The 20629-nt window shown below is 36.8% G+C and overlaps 1 protein-coding gene across 1 annotated transcript in view; it reads left to right on the top strand.

Moving 5' to 3' along the window:
• LOC107286626 (vomeronasal type-2 receptor 26-like) overlaps positions 1-20629 on the top strand; it is a 35181-nt gene that overhangs the window by 2157 nt on the left and 12395 nt on the right. Inside the window, exons 2-4 of the mRNA XM_015815018.2 lie at positions 11107-11217; positions 13327-14178; positions 15117-15344. Of these exons, the coding sequence (XP_015670504.2) occupies positions 11107-11217; positions 13327-14178; positions 15117-15344 (1191 nt within the window). The remainder of the gene's footprint in view (positions 1-11106; positions 11218-13326; positions 14179-15116; positions 15345-20629) is intronic.

Here is a 20629-nt window from a genome sequence, read left to right as displayed (position 1 = left end):
TACATCCAAATACTTAGGAAGCAGTGTGGTAATAGGGTAAACCAATAGTCCAATAACAAAATAATTCATATATACCTCAGGTTACATCAATAAAAGTTCCCTCTCTATTTCCCACAAATATTATATCATATTCATATTAAGTTTCTAGCTAAAGCTCAATCAATCATCACATTTATCAATAACATTTTAGTTATACATATCAAAGTCCTGTTTTTAGGTTTTATTTAATTCCAATTTATATATCCCAATTTAGCCTTTTATAACTAATGTTTAAGCTTTGGATAACCTTAATTTCCCTCATTTCATTATAGGATAATTAACATAACTAAAATACACATATTATTCAAAAATTTATCTTTTTATTTTATTGACAAGTATATACTATTTCTCATCCTAGTAACTCCTCATTTAGTAGCAAAATGTCTTTCATTGTCACAAATCTATTTCCATATAACAGTTGAAGTTATAATCTAAGAGTTAATTTTAATTCCCATTATAAATCTAAATCCTAAATGTTAACGCAATCATTATCTCTAAAAAGCTGCTTGACCCATTAAGTAGATTTCTGAATCCCATTTTTAAATCTAACTCTGGCTTTCTTTTTGTGCCAGGCAGGTTTCCATCCTATAGCCTCTAAATCCTCGGATGTATTTCCCTTCATTTCCACACCTGTTGTTTGAACCAAGGGAGAATGTCCAATTATCAATCTTTCAAGAGAACTGCCCCCTTTATAATCACTAGGTTGTTGCCCTAATAGTTCAAATCTCCATGTTTGATTTAAAATATTTATCATCTGTTCAGTCAGGTCCTCTTCTTCTTCTTGCAGTTTCATCTGAATAGAGTAGAAAGTCATGTCCAATTGTGTCATTGTTATTTGGTTGTCTGGATTGTGTAGATTCTCAGTGTAGCATGTTTGTTGATCAATTCCTGTTGCTTTTGGATTTATACTGTAATTAATGTCAATGTTTGAATATCAAAGTTCTCAATTGTATGTGTTGTTGAGTAAAATCTTCTTTGCTGTTAAATTGTTCCTCTTCTGTTATTTTTTGGCTTGTAAGTTGATCAATTTGAGTCTGGGGTTCAATTTGTAGTTTTGTGAAAATATCCTTGGCTTTCACTCGTGAATTCATTAGTTCAGTGGCTTCAAGGATTTTTTTCGAGGATAAGTTTATAATTAAGTTGTGGGTATGGTTCCTCCGTTTCCATGGTGATATAGTTTTTTAGTGGAGGCTATGTTTAGTAAAAAATCAGCCATTGTCCACCTTCACACTTTGTAAAAGTTACTGTCACCACCCAGTTGTTTCCACTTCTTATCTTTTTAGATAATATGAAGGGCAAATCAGGGAAGTCAAAAAGGACAATTGAAAGGAAAAAAACAATTCAGTTGCTATGCCATGTTTCACCACAAGATGTCCCCATCAGACCACAAAATCCTTTCCCAGATGCCAAATAGCCTTTTATTCAGTTAAAACACACACACAAAAAAACCACAAATATTTCCCAAAGTTAATAGTTAAAGAAGATGTTAAATCTCTATAATAAAACGTTTTGGGACCCCCAGGTATCCACAAAACAAAAATCCAATTATTTGGTTGTTGAGATTAATTGTCTTTTTTTTTTCTTTCCAAAATTTAAAATCTCAAGTACCCAAACGCCGCTGTATTGAGAGCGGGAAAAAGAGTTTCAAGGAGCTTTCACAGAAAAGTGGTTAGGGAAGAAGAAAGGTAAAAAAAAGGTCTCACCCCAATCTTCCACTCCTGCTTCGTTGTGCTTAGTTGTTATTTTGGCTTTTGGCTGGTGTGACTTGATGATCGGCCATGTTAATGGCCGATGTTTTCTTTGTCTCTCCTGGGGAGTTGCCTCGGATCAAACAGAAGGGCCACCGCCCTTACATGATCTAGCAAGGGTCCTCCCCAGTGGTGGCCGCCCCTCCAGGGTGACTTTCGACCCTTTCCAGGGTCTTCCGATGAAGGGAAACCAAACGGCGGTGAGAAGGCTCTCCCCGTACGTCCGAAGGCACCGTGATCTGGAACCGGAAGCCTGCCTAGTGACCATTTCTAACTGTGATCTACTGTTTCATCCTAGCACAGGATATTTTTTTCCTGAAATTGATTAGATATCTTTTAATATTTGCAGCAAACAAATTCAATTAATAATAGAATTTTCAAAAAATAATGACTATTTCATTTTGGAAAACCATAGCCCCTCTTTCTCCTATGTTTAGCTCATAGAAAACACAAGGTGTTTTCTTTCATCAGTTTTTTTCCCAAATAGTGATCAAGAGATTATGGGTCTTCTCCAGCTGCTGTTGTATTTAAAATGGACATGGATTAGACTAATTTTCCAACCTGAAAAGAGTGGTGAAAGGTTAATAGAAAATGCTGTTACTTTGTTTTCCCAGAAAGGAATCTGTTTTGACTTCATGGAAGAGCTAGTCCAGCCAACATTTGCCAATTATGTTGAAAGTATAGTGAATGATTTTTGTAAACTGTATGTGATTATCATGAAGAGCACTGTCAATGTGATAATCCTATACTGTGAAAACCAATACATTATTGCAATTACATTTTTGCCCTCTTTTGAAGAAATGGTAGAGATACGAGTCAAAAGAAAATAAAGTTTGGATATTGCCAGCTCAGATAGAATTTACATCACTTTCCCTTCTCAAAATGTTGGGTATGGATGCTTTCCATGGTGCTATAACTTTCAAGTGTCTTTCAAGGAGATTCCTGGATTCAAAAAATTCCTTCAGATGACAAAGCCAACTTTAGGAGAGAAAGACCAATTAATGAGAGTGTTTTGGAAACAGGTTTTTGAATGTACCTTTGCTCAAGCATTGGTAGATGTTGGAAAGCTGTGAACTGGAGAAGAGAATTTTGAGAATGTACCTAATTCTGTGTTTGATACCACCATGACTGGGCAGAATTACAGCACCTATAATGCATCTATGCTATGGAACATGCTTTACACATCATGCTTTACCCCACATTTAAACACAGGGCAAGAGAGTTGGGAAAGAAACATTTTTGACTGAAAAACAATGGCAGGTAATTAGAGAATGCACGAAGATTTCCCATTAATCAATTTGCTGATTTTGACAGTTTCCATTTGCTAATAATTGTATCTGAGAAGCTGTCTCTATTAGATCTAGGGGTGATTGACTTGTTCTTCTTTCTTCTCATTCTATTGTGTTGTTCTTAGTGCTCTGAAAATCATTTGCACCTATCTACATTTTGTTTCTTGCTTCTCCTCAGAGACCTTATTTCCAAACTATTGGAAATAATTCAATCATTTGAATGGATTGACTTGTCACAATAGCCACAATCCTTCAATTTCTTTTTAAAGTTGTTGTTGGTTTCTTTTCTAGTGTTAATATCTTCTCTATATCTTCTGCATACCATCTATCTTTATCTATTCAGTAAAGAAGGATAAAACTGTTGCTCGTAATTTTCTTCTTTTTCCAATATTTGAAAGATATGACCAACTAAATGAAGGCAAATGTTGTGTAAGGGACAAAAAAATCAGGAACAAAGATAGATTTCAAAAGTAGTAAAAGTTTATTTTATGCTAGCTATGAAGAAGAATGTGATCTACTAACTGCCAAGGCAATTTGGCACAAGATAAGAATCAACAGGACTTCAATTGGAGGTGGTACTTATGTATATTTTGTGTACAAAGGAACCCCAGATTGTTTATGCTTTGACTGCACCCTCAGGCTCAATCTGGCCATATCCTACACGGTGTTTACTTTCCTGACATAGCTGGGAAGCAAAAAGAAATGGGGAATCCCATATCAATGATCCCGTTAACTCTAGTTCAGACAGAACCCCTGGGCATTTGGGGGGCAAAAAGAGAGAAATAAATTGAACCTCAAGGAAAATATATAATTCTCTATTTCCAGCTAATTTATATATGAGAAATAGCTCGTCTGCATCTTGACTTTCACCTAGTGAAATGATGCCATCTTCACCTCTCCAATTCTTAGGGTACCTTCCTTCACTTTTGATTCTAGGTCTCCTTACCTGAAATTCACTATAATGTCTCTAAATCAAGAGATTTTGTAACATCCACATCCAACATTTATTATTTAAAATCCATACTGAAATAGACTTTTCTAGAAAAAAATGTGTGCCTTGCAATAAATCCTGCTTTCACTTTTTGATAGGTTCAACCACTTTTTGTATGCAATGACAATTGCTATCCAGGATACAGGAAGATGGAAATAGAAGGGAAGCCATTTTGCTGTTATGATTGCCTTCCATGTGCAAAAGGGAAAATTTCAAACCAGATGGGTAAGAGTAGTCCTGTGCAAGACTATTCAATTTTCTTAACTGTGACTCAGAATGGTAATAATATTTAAACTACTTACAAATGGCTTCTATTCAATGATATTTCTTTATAAATACCAAAAGTGAAAGGATATTTCAAAGAACCCAAAAATAAACTTCTAATCTCATTTGTTCTAGATTGTTCCAATTGTGGCTTTTAATTAATGCTGCAATTATATTTTCCAAGATAAAGAAACTTGTGTTAATATGTGTATATGTATAAAAAGAAAGGGATAGGACTGGGATGCAGTTGCTGAATTTAGACATTTAATTCCATTAAATAATAATATACAATATAAATACTAAATATAATATACATTTTCCTAATGTAAGCATTTTTTGCTTTTCATTTTTCCAAAACAGGTCTGAATGATGAAATATTCCAATAATGGAGAAAATCTGCAGGTCAGGATTGAAACAAGGAGTCATTGGTGCTCTCTAAACTCGTTTGTTTTCTTTGCAGAATTTCATTATTCAGTAACATTATCAGTGCTGGTCTAGGATTAATACTGATATATATTACCTATTTTTGGGTAATAAAACATCTGGAAGAAAACAACCAAGCTCAGAGAGCACCAAGGATCCCTGATAAAAGATTCACTTTACTATTCAAATAATTTTTAGATTTTATAACAGGAGAATTACTGCAAAAATATGTAAGTATCTTAAAATCTGGCACATTTATAGCCAGGAACTAAATACAAGCAGACATTGCTTAATTAGGAATAAATCAATCTCCTTAATTAACATTCAGTTCTGTTACCTGACTATTTGTTGAAATTTGCTATCATCTTTTCTTTTTCTAGATGCAGTTGATTGCTTCCAATGTTCACAAGATCGACCCTAACCCTAACCAAACAAGACTCAAACTCTTTGCATTCTAAAAAAAACAAAAAAAAAACTTTCTTGTCTTACAATGAGTCCCTGGGACCACTATTAGTCTATTCTTTTCTGTCATCACCATTATGATGCTGGGAATCTTCATTAAAAAGCAGGACACCCCCATTGTCAAAGCCAACAACAGGAATCTGACTTACACCTCCTCATTGCGCTCTGCTCTCCTTCCTTTGCGCTTTCTTTTTCACTGGGCAACCTGATCAAGTGAAATGTCTCATGCAACAAACTGCTTTTGGCATCATTTTCTCTATAGCCCTTTCTTGTATTTTGGGTAAAGCAACTGTAGTTCTTGCTTTCATGGCCACAAAGCCAGGCTCCAAAATGCAGAAGTGGGTGAGGAAAAGGATGGCTCTTTCTATTGTCCTTTCTTTCTCCTTGACCCAATTCACAATCTGTTTACTGTGGCTGGTAATTTCTCCCCATTCCCAGATTCTGACATGCACCCCATAGCTGAACAAATTGTCCAAGAATGTAATGAAGGTTCAACCACTATGTTTTGTACTGTTCTTAGTTTCTTAGAACTCTTAACTCTTAACTCTTTTATAATGATAAAATTAAATTACAAATACAATAAACAAAGTGCTTAAAGACCTCTCAAAATAATAAAAAATGTGAGTGTGATCCTATAATATGATGGGTCCATTTCTCTTTGGCTCTTTGGAAAAGTCACACTTTAATGTGCTTCCTAACGGGAAAGTTGGGTAGTTCTATTGTTCCACAGAATGAAAGGTTTACAGCTACAGAACTAGCATTTGTTCATTTGCATTTACATTTTCTTTTTTTTCCCCTCTAGCTTCTATACAGTTTGCAGTTATGAGTACCTTTTCCTAGTCCATAAATATAATCATTCTGATTTCTACTCAAAATCTCAGAGAAGCTTCACTGACTGTCCATTGATTTCCCCTATAATTACCTAAGGAATATCTGTAAAGTACATTCTTCTCAAATCCTTGAGGAATTTCATGGGACAATTATCCAAGAACAGCTCAAGATTGAAAAGTGCTGTTAATTGTGCGACCAAAATACTAGAGCTACAGCAATTTGCTATTTAGGAAAGAATATTTATAGAGGCTATTCTAATCAGTGAGAGGATTTTTCCCCCTTATGTTTCATTGTTGCAGGTGAATCTGGTTCATATGTGGTGACAAACATTTTCTTGAAGAAAATGATATTTTCCATGGCAGTGATGGCAACACTGTCAATGTTACTGTCAGGAGTTACATGCCTTATTCTTTGTACTACAGCATGTACTATGGAGAAACCTCCCTTTATTAAGCACAAGTATTTTCTGCCAGGGGATTTCATAGTGGCTGGGATACTATCTCAATTCTACATGATATCTGATCCAGTTGATTTCACAAGGCACCCATCTGAAGATCTGGTTGATGAGATCGTGTAAAGACTTTCACTTCTTAACTGTAGCATATCTTAAACCATATATCTTTCTCCAATAGGTTGGCCGGGCATAGTTGATTACTTGTATTACTTGCAGCACAAATTATTTGTTCTGTTTCTTGCTGTTGGTTCCTTCATTCTAAAACTAATATAGATTGATCACACTGATATTTCTTACTGGACAAATAAATATTTTATATAAACACACTTATAACAGCTCTCAACTCAGTGATTTTCCTATTCTCCTAAGAGTTACTGATGTTTTAATAGGATTGTTAATGTTCTTTCAAGCAATTCATCTGTTTCTTAGTGAAAATTGTTTATATATATATATATATATATATATATATATATATATATATATATATATATATATATATATATATATATATATATATATATATATATATATATATATATATATATATATATATATTCATAATATTGGTGGTTCTGTAATGTCATTTTTCAGGAGGAGAAATATGATTTGTAATATATATCTCATTACAGATATTTCCTACAGAACTATCAACATATCCTAGCCTTGGTTTTTGCTATAAAGGAGATAAACAAGAACAATAATATATTATCCAACATCAGTCTGGGTCTTCAAATCTCTAATAGTTATTTCATGGCGAGATGGACTAACCTGGCTTCAATGGAGCTTGTTTCAACACAGGGCAGATTCATGCCCAACTATAAGTGTGATGTCAAGGATTGGGTGGTTTCTGTCATTGCAGGACCTACCTCTTCCATCTTTCCTTTCATGGCAAACATTTTGAATGTCTACAAGATGCCTCAGGTAAGATTTGTTCTGGAACAAAGTTTTAGTAGACTGTAAGAACAGCTTTGAAAGGCAGGAAGAAGAGCTGCAGGCAATTACAACACTCTAATAAATATAATCTGGGCCTAAACCAGAAGGGTAACCTCAGAAAGCATCTCAGGATTGACCCCCCCAAAACACTTTATTCTTTGGAACATAAAGGCAGGAGAGCGAATGCTATCCAGTTTTCAAGATTGATGTCAGCCTTTCAAGATTATGTAGACTAGGAAACAAAATCCTGAAATCTTCTATTGTACAGTTACAATAAAGAATCTTGCAAATCTAAAAATACTCCCTCCTTTTTACCTTTACAAACTTATTTTTTAAAAAACAACAACAAATAATCTTTTTTTTTCTTTTACATTACATTTGGTGATTTAGAAATAAAGTGGCAACCTAAACAAGCTATGAATTTGGATACTTTTTAGTACTCTGCTAGATTTCTTCATCAATATGAATCTGAAACAATTAATATACAGTGGGGAAAAAGTATTTAGTCAGCCACCAATTGTGCAAGTTCTCCCACTTAAAAAGATGAGAGAGGCCTGTAATTGTCATCATAGGTAGATCTCAACCATGAGAGACAAAATGAGAAAACAAATCCAGACAATCACATTGTATGATTTGGAAAGAATTTATTTACAAATTATCCACCTTTTATTCATAAACCAGTTATAGTAAAGTTCATCTCAATACTTTGTTATATATCCTTTGTTGGCAATGACAGAGGTCAAACGTTTTCTGTAAGTCTTCACAAGGTTGGCACACACTGTTGCTGGTATGTTGGCCCATTCCTCCATGCAGATCTCCTCTAGAGCAGTGATGTTTTGGGGCTGTCGCTGGCAACACAGACTTTCAACTCCCTCCAAAGGTTTTCTATGGGGTTGAGATCTGGAGACTGGCTAGGCCACTCCAGGACCTTGAAATGCTTCTTACGAAGCCACTCCTTCGTTGCCCGGGCAGTGTGTTTGGGATCATTGTCATGCTGAAAGACCCAGCCACGTTCATCTTCAATGCCCTTGCTGATAGAAGGAGGTTTGCACTCAAAATCTCACGATACATGGCCCCATTCATTCTTTCCTGTACACAAATCAGTCGTCCTGGTCCCTTTGCAGAGAAACAGCCCCAAAGCATGATGTTGCCACCCCCATGCTTCACAGTAGGTATGGTGTTCTTTGGATGCAACTCAGCATTCTCTCTCCTCCAAACACGACAAGTTGTGTTTCTACCAAACAGTTCTACTTTGGTTTCATCTGACCATCTGACATTCTCCCAATCCTCTTCTGGATCATCCAAATGCTCTCTAGCAAACTTCAGACGGGCCCGGACATGTACTGGCTTAAGCAGGGGGACATGTCCGGCACTGCAGGATCTGAGTCCCTGGCGGCGTAGTGTGTTACTGATGGTTGCCTTTGTTACATTGGTCCCAGCTCTCTGCAGGTCATTCACTAGGTCCCCCCGTGTGGTTCTGGGATTTTTGCTCACCATTCTTGTGATCATTTTGACCCCACAGGGTGAGATCTTGCGTGGAGCCCCAGATCGAGGGAGATTATAAGTGGTCTTGTATGTCTTCCATTTTCTAATTATTGCTCCCACAGTTGATTTCTTACACCAAGCTGCTTGCCTATTGCAGATTCAGTCTTCCCAGCCTGGTGCAGGTCTACAATTTTGTTTCTGGTGTCCTTCGACAGCTCTTTGGCCTTCACCATAGTGGAGTTTGGAGTATGACTGTCTGAGGTTGTGGACAGGTGTCTTTTATACTGATAACAAGTTCAAACAGGTGCCATTAATACAGGTAATGAGTGGAGGACAGAGGAGCCTCTTAAAGAAGAAGTTACAGGTCTGTGAGAGCCAGAAATCTTGCTTGTTTGTAGGTGTGGTTTATGAATAAAAGGTGGTATTAAACGTTTATTTAAGAAAGGTTTAGTCTGTATGTGATTGTCTGGATTTGTTTTCTCATTTTGTCTCTCATAGTTGAGGTCTACCTATGATGTCAATTACAGGCCTCTCTCATCTTTTTAAGTGGGAGAACTTGCACAATTGGTGGCTGACTAAATACTTTTTTCCCCACTGTATTTGATTCCTTGAATTATTTATTAATGCACTCTATAGAAATATCAATTCATTTCATGTATCCATTTTCTTACCATGATTTAATAATGAAGTAAAGGATTCATGGACTTGATGAAGTAAAGGTAATAGTTATCTTGATCTTTATATTGCAGAATATATTTCCTTCCTTCCTTTCTTCCTTCCTTCCTCCCTCCCTCCCTCTCCATGAATTTTTCATGATGACACAAGTAACAAAATAATTAAGCTATGACAAATAAATCAAAATTGTACAGAAATTCAAATAAAATATTTATTTGACATTTGTTCCCTTATATCTCATCATACTGTAAAAGGCATGAAGTACTTAGCAAAAATAGTAGAACTAAAAGATAAATTAGCTGAAACTATAATCTTCAATTCCTCATCCTATCTCACCTTCATCCCATCATTACTTCATCCCGTCATTACTTCATTTCTTGAAATGTCTTCCATTTCCTATGAGGAGAAAATTGGTGATATGTGTATGGGTTTCCTTCCTAAATCAGGACCTAGAAGATTTAGGTGTCAATGCTGGAAACGTTGGATGTTCCCACTCTGACAACTGATGAAAATTGCAGCCATTTTCTCTTTGCTTTTTCTGGTATTTAGAAATGAGGTGCAGAAGGGGGGGTTTGGATGAATGCTCGAGATCAGCTAGTCATAATAATAATGCTGCTTTGTGGGAACCCAAGGATGAACTGATAATGTTTTGGCCGGCTGAGGACCTGGGGAGGAAGTCTGCATTTTAGGCTAATTGGAGAATGTTATTTATGACAGCTTATTGAGGATGGGAATTGCACTTTGTTACTTTGTTTCCAGGGGAAGAGAATTTAGTTTTTGGTTCAACTATGTAGTGTCTATACTTTGTTTCCTGAATAAAATGTTCTTTAAGGAAGATGTTTTGCCTTGAAGTTCTTTTGATGGGTTTCATCTATCGAACCATGACATTAACTCAAAAACTCACAAACAGCTTCAAAACTGTCTGGGGTTCACCGACTTTTATCAATTCATCCCCTTATTTGCCAAAATTGCTTTACCCCTCATGGACTTGTTAAAAACCAGCAAAGATGTGGGAAAGCCGCAACCAGACCAGCCGCTGACATGGACTATGAACTGTCAAATTGCTTTCAAGAATATGAAAATACTATTTGTGGTTGAGCCGGTCCTAAAGCATCCCTACCCGGGAATCCCTTTGTGATTCAAGCCGATGCCAGCGACGTGGCCGTTGGAGCTGTACTATTGCAAAAGAACCGTGAGGGGGTCCTGCAGCCCTGTGCCTACACCTCAAAAAAGTTCACCAACTGGCAAGAGAAGGTGGGCAGTGTGGGAGAAGGAAGCCTATGCAATTTGTTGGGTTCTATTAAACTGGTGGTACTACCTAGAAGGGAGCAAGGTGCCTTTCGAAGTATGGATTGATCACAAAAACCTAGAGGCACTGAAAACTCCCTGCAAGCTGTCCATGAAGCAAGTATGGTGGGTGCAATATTTTAACCAATTTAACTTCACCCTGAAGTACATATCGGGGGAAAAAACTTTTTACCTGACACTTTGTCCAGATTGCCTCAATACAAGAGCCAGTGTGAAGAGGTTAATGAAGCAATCATATCTACACCACAAGCTGCTTCTCATCTAACGCCACAAAGAGCCCCATCTTCAAGAGTCCCAAACCCTGATGACCCTGGGGTAAGGAAATTAAAACAGGAACTCCTCAATGATTGATGGTTCAAGGACAATCAAACCTCCTTGACATGCAGGGATGGATTAGCTTACAAAGGGGGAAGTTGTATTTGCCCAAAATCCTCCACCTCAACACTCTCCAGCACGGTCATGATGTGAAACAAGCTGGACACTTTAGCTATATAAAAACACTGCATCTGGTTTGTCAACAATTCTGGTGGCCAGGTTTGAAACGGGACGTAGAGAACTATGTCAAGAGCTGTGCTGTATGTGCCACCATGAAAAGAATTCCAGGAAAAACCCCTGGACTATTACAACCGGTTGCGGACCCTTCCCAGCCATGGGAAGAAATTGCTATGGATTTTATAGTGAAGTTACCTGAAAGTAGGGGGAATACGGTGATTTGGACTGTGATAGATCTTTTTTTGAAGCAGGCTCATTTCATTGCCTGTAAAGGACTCCTGTCAGCCCAGAAATTAACCAAGATGTTTCTTAAGCACATTTACAGGCTGCACAGCGCGCCAAAGCAGATAATCTCAGACTGAGGGGTACAATTTACGGCCAAGTTCTGGGGGGGGGGTTTCCTCAAGTTAATTGGCTTGTCATAAGGACTATTGTCGGCTTTTCACCCGTGTACGAATGGGGTGGCTGAAAAAGTGAACTCAATAGTGGAGCAGAAGCTATGTGGATTATCAGCAAATAAACTGGACTGACCTCCTCCTTTTCGCAGAGGTGGTTTACAATAACTCTGTTCACAGCAGCACCAGTTTTATGCCTTTTAAAGTTGCCACAGGAAAAAAATTCAACCCAATACCCGAATATCCTCAGGGACCTTCTGCTTCCCAAATGCTTGACCAGTGGGTGAGGGGGTGGAAGGAGGTTTGGGACAAAACAAAAATTGCTCTGAAAAAGACTTCTGAGACATATAAAAAAAAAGTGGATAAAAAGAGGGCTCCCAAAAGGTCATTCCAGGTTGGGGAAAAAGTTTACTTATCCACAATATATTTACAACTTAAGTTGCCTAGTATAAAAATTGGGACCAAAGTATCTAGATTCCTTCGCTATCATAAGAATCATTAACTCAGACTCTTAGGAAAAGTTCACCCTGTGTTCCATTGTAGCCTACTGAAACCTTTTCGGGGTTCTACCTTACAACCTCTCCCTAAGAAGACACCTGGCCCTCTGGTGGTAGCTGGACAGACCCATTATGAAGTGAAGCGTATTCTTGATTCTAGACTTTTTAAGGGAAAGTTACAGTACTTAGTGCAGTGGAAAGGATATCCATTGTCTGAAGCCATATGGATAAAATCTAGTGATGTAAAAGCTGACAGGCTCATTGGTAAATTCTATGAAAAGCACCCTAATAAACCGAGAGGCAACTCCTAACTTATGATTTTGTTTGAATTGCAGGATTTATCCTTTTTGTAAAGCGGGCTAGATATCAACACTGTAAACATTGGATGTTCCCACTCTGACAACTGATGAAAATTGCAGCCATTTTCTCTTTGCTTTTAATATGCTTTTTCTGGTATTTAGAAATCAGGTGCAGAAGGGGGGGTGTTGGGATGAGTGCTTGAGCTCAGCTAGCCATAATAATAATGCTGCTTTCTGGGAACCCAAGGACAAGCTGATAATGTTTTGACAGGCTGAGGAGGTGGGGAGAAAACCCACATTTTAGGCTAATTGGAAAACGTGATTTACGACAGCTTATTGGGGATGGGAATTGCACTTTGTTACTTTGTTTCTGGGGGAAGGGAATTGGGTTCAACTATGTAGTGCCGATACTTTGTTTCCTGAATAAAATGCTCTTTAAGGAAGAATTTTTGCCTTGAAATTCTTTTGATGGGTTTCATCTATCGGAATCATGATATTAGACCTTAAAACATGTGGTTCATTTTCACTATAATATTTCCTGAATTAATGTATATTTGATATTTCTTGCTTTGAATTTATATTACAGTAACAGCTGTTGTATAAAAAATCCACATTTTTTTCTGAAATTGATTAGATATCTTTCAATATTTGCAACAAACAAAATAAATTAAGAACAGAATTTTGAAATATAATGAATATTTCATTTTGGAAAACCATGTCCCCTCTTTCTCCTATGTTTAGCTCATTTATGGATCTTCTCCATTGATACATAGCAAGACACAAGGTGTTTTCTTTCATCGGTTTTTCCCAAATGGTGATCAAGAGATTATGGGTCTTCTCCAGCTGCTGTTGTATTTAAAGTGGACATGGATTGGACTGATTTTCCAACCTGAAAAGAGTGGTGAAAGGTTAATAGAAAATGCTGTTAATTTGTTTTCCCAGAAAAGAATCTGTTTTGACTTCATAGAAGAGATAGTCCAGCCAACATTTACCAATTATGTTGAAAGTATAGTTGATGATTTCCGTAAACTATACATTATTATCATGAAGAGCACTGTCAATGTGATAATCCTTTACTGTGAAAACCAATACATTATTACTATTACACTTTTGCCCTATTTTGAAGAAATAGTAGAGATACCAGTCAAGAGAAAAGATAAAGTTTGGATAATGCCAGCTCAGATGGAATTTACATCACTTTCCCTTCTCAAAATGTTGGGTATGGATGCTTTCCATGGTGCTATAACTTTTGAAGTGTCTTCCAAGGAGATCCCTGGATTCAAAAAATTCCTTCAGATGACAAAGCCAACTTCAGGAGAGGAAGACCAATTAATGAGAATGTTTTGGAAACAGGTTTTTGAATGTACCTTTGCTCAAGCATTGGTAGATGCTGGAAAGCTGTGCACGGGAGAAGAGAATTTTGAGAATGTACCTAAGTCTGTGTTTGACACCACCATAACTGGGCAGAGTTACAGCATCTATAATGCAATCTATGCTGTGGCACATGCTTTACATATCATGCTTTACCCCACATTTAAAGACAGGGCAAGAGAAGTTGGGAGAAAAATATTTTTGACTCAAGAAGCATGGCAGGTAATTAGAGAATGAATGAAGATTTCCCATTAATCTTCTTCTAATCAATGAGCTGCAATAACAACACTGGAGTGATGATTTTAAATCTACTATCTCTCCATTTTCCTCATCCTTCCAAGATTTGAAAAAAAAAAATGCAATTGTGAATAGATTAAAAAAACCCTATAACAATGTGGAGGAAAAGGTTTAGATGCTGCAGAATGTGTGTGATTCTCAGAAGTTCAAATATCTGTGGCAGAGTAGAAACTAGATGAGCATTTGTGGAATACTAATTCTATTAATGTGCTCAATTATATTAAATGGATGACCCATAATCTAATACCACTGCTATCCTCCCTCCCTCCCCCTCCCCCTCCCCCTCCTCTCCTCCTTTTCTCTTCCCTTCCTTCCTTCCTTCCTTCCTTCCTTCCTTCGGAAAACATTCAGAGAAGAGCAACTAAGATGATCAATGGCCTGGAGACTAAAACATATAAAGAATGGCTGTAGGACTTGGGTTTGGCTAGTCTAAAGAAAAGTTGAAACAGGGGAGACATGATAGCAGTATTCCAGTATTTAAGGGGCTACCACAAAGAAGAGGGGGTCACGTTATTCACCAAAGCACGAGAGGGCAGGATGAGAAACAATGGTTGGAAACTCAACAAAGAGAGAAGCAACCTGGAATTAAGGAGAAACTTCCTGATAGTGAGGACAATTAACCAGTGGAACAGTTTGTCTTTAGAAATCATGGGCGCTCCATCATTGGAGATTTTTAAGAAGGGGCTAGACAGTCACTTGTCTGAGATGGTATAGGTTCTCCTGCTTGAGCAGGGGGCTGGATTAGAAGACCTCCAAGGTCCCTTCCAGCTCTGTTCTGTTCTGTTCCATTCCGTTCCGTTCCATTCCATTCCTTCTTTCCTTCATTTTTTTCCCATTAATTTTCTTCCTTTGCTTCTGTTTAGCTCCATCACTATTTGAGAACCATCTCTTTTAATAACACCGCAGGACAGAAAGTTTCATTTAACGGAAATGGAGACTTGGACACTGGATTTGACATTACCAACTGGGTCACCTTCTCAAACAAGAGCTTTGTTAAAGTCAAGGTTGGAAAGGTCAACCCAACAGCTTCTCTGGATAAACTATTCATCATTTCTACAGAGGACATCATCTGGCCTGCCATGTTTAACCAGGTATTTCCAGCTCAGATTTCAAACTACAGTATGTACATTTTCCCTTCCCTTCTTGCTTTCAGCAATATACATTTGAATTTGTCCTTCAAATTGTCAGAATGAAGACTGACAATCCGAAGAAATAATGATCAATAGCTGCTATCTATTCTTCTAGGACAGTGGTTCTCAACCTTTTTAATGCCACGACCCCCAACTGGTCGTAAGTCGAGGATTAAACCGGTCATAAGTCGAGGACTACCCAACCAGTCGTAAGTCGAGGACTTTCCCTGCCCGGGAGCACTGCACATGCGTGGTTCCGCCCCCTGCGCCGGCCGAGGCGTAGCTGGCAAGTGGCAGAAACGGAGCAGGCCGACCACCAGCTGGCCCAGCCCAAGGGAGGTAAGGCATCCGCCGGAAAAGGGGAAAAATGGCGGACAAAAAAAAAGGCGGACAGCCTTGCTTGGCGACCGCTGTGAAATGGTCGATTGACCCCAAATGGGGTCGCGACCCATAGGTTGAGAACCGCTGTTCTAGGATTTTAAGGTTGTCTGAGTTTAAATTATACAGTTTAATGACTGTATGGTACATGCTGCAGAAATTCCACAATACAAGATGGTATTTTTGGAAAATCCATAACTAATTTCCAAACAGTGACATTGATTTTATTCAAGTTGTATTTCTAGATTCCATGCAAGTTGAAATTACTTTTAATTTTAAAGGAGGAATCACGTTTATACAATATTATTATTGTTGAAACCATAATCACTATATGAATATATGCTCATCATTTTGATATAATAACCCATCACTCTATAGATATTCAATAATAAGATATTCTATATGTCTTCTGCATACTGTCTAGCTTTACCTATTCAGTAAAAAAGGATAAAACTGTTGCTCCTAATTTTATTCTTTTTCCACCAATACTTGAAATATATGACCAACTGAATGGCGGCAATTCTTGTGTTAGGGGCAAACAAAATCAGGAACAAAGACATTACAAAAGCAAAGTTTATTTTGTGCTAGCTTTATAAGAAGAACGTGACCTACTTTCTGCCAAGGCAATTTGGCACAAGATAAAGAGTCAACAGGACTTCAATTGGAGGTGGGACTTATGTCTCTACTGTGTGCAAAGGGACCCCCAGATTGTTTATGCTTTGACTGCACTCTCAGGCTTAACCTGGTCATATCCTACATGGTGTTTACTTTCTTGACATGGCTGGGAAGCAACAAGAAATGGGGAATTCCATATCAATGATCATGTTAACCCTAGTTCAGACAGAACCCCTGGGCATTTGGGGGGCAAAAGGAGAGAAAGAAATTGAAACTCAAGGAAAATAATAATAATAATAATAATAATAATAATAATAATAACAACAACAACAACAACAACACCAACAACAACAACAACAACAACAACAACAATAATAATAATAATAATAATAATAATAATAATAATAATAATAATAATAATAATAATAATAATAATAATAATAATAATAAAGTTGGAAGGGACCTTGGAGGCAGGAAACCCTATACCATTTCAGACAAATGGCCGTCCAGTCTCTTCTTAAAAACTTCCAGTGTTGGAGCATTTACCACTTCTGGAGGCAGGTTGTTCCATTGGTTAATTGTTCTAACTGTCAGGAAGTTTCTCCTTAGTTCTAGGTTGCTTCTCTCCTTGATTAGTTTCCATCCGTTGCTTCTTTTCCTGCCTTCAGGTGCCTTGGAAAATAGTTTCACTCCCTCTTCTTTGTGGCAGCCCCTGAGATACTGGAACACTGCTATCATGTCCCCCCTCGTCCTTCTCTTCATTAAACTAGACATACCCAATTCCAGCAGCCGTTCCTTATATGCTTTAGCCTCCTGTCCCCTAATCATCTTTGTTGCTCTTCTCTGTACTCTTTCTAGAGTCTCAACATCTTTTTTACATCGTGGTTACCAAACCCGGATGCAGTATTAATGCAGCCTAGCACTGTTAATGCAGCCTAGCACTGTGTTGGCTTTTTTGGCAGCTGCAGCACACTGCTGGCTCATATTTAAATGATTGTCCACTAGGACTCTGAGGTCCCTCTCACAGTTACTACTATTGAGCAAGGTACCCCTATACTATACCTGTACATTTGGTTTTTCTTGCCTAAATGTAGAACCTTACTTATTTCCAGCTAATTTATGTATGAGAAACAGCTTTTCTGTTTGACTTTCACCTAGCCAAATGGTGCTATCTTTACCTCTCCAATACTTAAGGTACCCTCCTTCATTTTTCATTCTAGCTCTCATTACCTGTAATTCACTATAATTTGTCTAAAGTGAGGATATTTTGGAACCTCTACATCCAGCATTTATTATTTAAAAGTAAAATCCATACTGAAATAGAATTTTCTGGAAAAAAATGTGTGCCTTGCAATAAAACCTATTTTTGCTTTTTGATAGGTAAAACCACTTTCTGTATGCAATGATAATTGCTATCCCGGCCATAGGAAGATGAAAATAGAAGGAAAGCCATTTTGCTGTTATGATTGCCTTCCATGTGCAAAAGGGAAAATTTCAAACCAGATGGGTAAGAGTAGTCCTGTGCAAGACTATTCAATTTTCTTAACTGTAACTCAGAATGGTAATAATATTTAAACTACTTACAAATGGCTTCTATTCAATGATATTTCTTTATAAATACCAAAAGTGAAAGGATATTTGAAAGAATCCAAAAATAAACTTCTTTTTTTTAAATATATTTTATTAGTTTTTTAATTTCTTAAGAAAAAGTACTCAAGACCCACCGTGGTGTTTGGGTGGTCAAACATTCAAAAGTAAAGACATACTGTATATAAACAGCTCGGTTCTGGTTCGCGGCATTTCTAGTCGTATAGGGAGACTCGTCTCCTTGTTGGCTAGCTTTCCCTCCACCGGTCGACCCTTATACGGGTCGAAAGTCGCCCTGGAGGGTGCAACTTCCGTCGAGGAGGCTTCAGCTTGGCTGCAGAGGAGCGGCGGCTCCTCCAACTGTCTGGCCCATCTCTGAGGGCCAACGGAGAAGAAGATCGGCCAGTAAAATGGCCAATCACCCTGCTGCTTCAAACCGCAAGTCAAAGAACATCTAAGCTGTAAGAACCCCCATGGTGAATCCGGGTGAGACTTTTCTTTGTTACTCTCTCTACTTTACTTCGCTTTTGTAACCTGTAAGAGCCTTGTTGGAATTATTTCCCTGGCTTGAGAAGGCAGCTTCTATGTGTTTGGGAAGGAAGGCGTTTTGTTTAAGACTATATCTTATTTTCATATTTTTTGGGATACAGAAAATTTTCTCTCCTTTTTTCTAAGAATTGTACTATCATCTGATGTTGGAAGATTATTGCTTCTTTTACACTATACTCTTAAAGACTGGAAAAGATTTTTTTCTTAACCTACTGAGGACATCTAGTGGCAAAAATTTAACATTGTAATTTCTGGTTACTGTTTGAAAAGATCTGACCTTCAAATTATTTTTGAAAAAAGATAAGCTGTGCAGCTGTTGGGAACTGTGGGGATGGACACTGACTAATTTTCATTAAATACAGTCCCCACAAAAAAGAAAAAGAAAAAAAGAGATTTTTTTCTACTTACTATTAAAATGGAGGAACCACATTCACAACTAAACTATAATCTTATACTGGAAAAGATATATGAGGCCACTGCAGAAATTTGTGCCATATTGAAAGAACCTATTACAGAACTAAAATCCAGAAATCTCACGTCAAACATTCAAACGGATGCTCAGACTACATCTGACTACTCTACAAATCAAAACATACTAGAAGAGGAATTAACAGAGATAAAAGAGGAACTCATCATACCTTACAAATCTCTCATTTGTAACCTTGAGGAACAGAAGAAGCAAAGACTGAGATTTGAAACTACAAAGTAACGATATTTTAAGGAGGAGAGAAACAGACGCTTGACACAGAGGATGGGACTCTTATTCTTTCAAAGCTCACTGCAAGCAACAAAAATAGATCTACTGGCTGAAAGGGAAGCTTCTTTATGGAAACCTACCTGGCATAGGAAAAAAGCCAGAATTAGATTGAAAAGAGAAATTTAAAATTCTGTAATGGAATAAAAGGCAACGCTGGATTTATGGACTGTTTTAAGGATTAAGGCTGATAGATATTTTAAACAGATTAAGAATGTACTGGATTTGTGTATTTATGTAGTGAATAATAGATTCAATTTGATGAAAATCATTATGTATTGGAATTGAAAAAATGATGACTGTTTTGATTGGATGGTTTCAATAATCAATGGAGTGCTTTAAATTAGTAAGATGACCTTTTTGTATGACAACAAAGATGTGATAAGGCATGATACGTAATTGGAGAAAATTTGAATTTTGTTTAATGAATTTGAATGAATTAAGGATTAATATTATTTTGTTATTTTAAAGAGATGGATTGATTGTGGGATTATATATGTATAGGGTTGATTAATATTTTATTGCTATTAGGATATCTATTGTGTTGTGGAAGAAGAAACAAATGAGATTGGTGATAAAATGAGGGATGTGAGAGATTAAGAATTAGAATTGATAATTTGTTGTTTTAAAGTTAAACTAAGGTAATTGTAAACTGATAAAGTTATAAAACAGGTTTAGCAGTTATAGAAATTTAAAATAGAAATGGAATATTTTAAATGTATTATGTTATTCGAGGGAAATAGAGAGGGGATAGTGAAATGTATTGTGCAAAAATAAACTTCTAATCTCATTTGTTCTAGATTGTTCCAATTACAGTTTCTAATTAATGCTGCAATTTTGTTTTCCAAGATAAAATAACTCGTGTTAGTATGGGTGTATATAAAAGGAAAGGGATAGAACTGGGATATATTTGCTGAATTTAGGAATTCCATTTAATAATAATATCCCATATAATATTCACTTTCTTCCTGCTCATATAAGCATTTTTGTTTTTCATTTTTTCCCAAAAAGGTCTGAATGATGAAATATTCCAATAATGGAGAAAATCTGCAAGTCAGGATTGAAATGAGGAGTCATTGCTGCTCTCTAATCTTCATTGTTTTCTTTATAATTTTATTACCCAAACTCGATACCTTTATCAGTCCTAGTCTAGGATTAACATTGATATATATATATATATATATATATATATATATATATATATATATATATATATATATATATATATATATATATATATATATATATATATATATATATATATATATATATATATATATATATATATATATATTTGTTTTTTAAGGTTTTCACGGGTGTTTATATGTGAGTCTTTGGTCATTCGGGTTTTCTCCCGTGTAAG

This window comes from Protobothrops mucrosquamatus, unplaced genomic scaffold (assembly GCF_001527695.2).
Source record: "Protobothrops mucrosquamatus isolate PMUCROS unplaced genomic scaffold, P.Mucros_1.0 scaffold303, whole genome shotgun sequence".
NCBI lineage: Eukaryota > Metazoa > Chordata > Lepidosauria > Squamata > Viperidae > Protobothrops > Protobothrops mucrosquamatus.
Note: the sequence above shows the minus strand (reverse complement) of the source record. Positions and strands in the feature narration are given on the sequence as shown.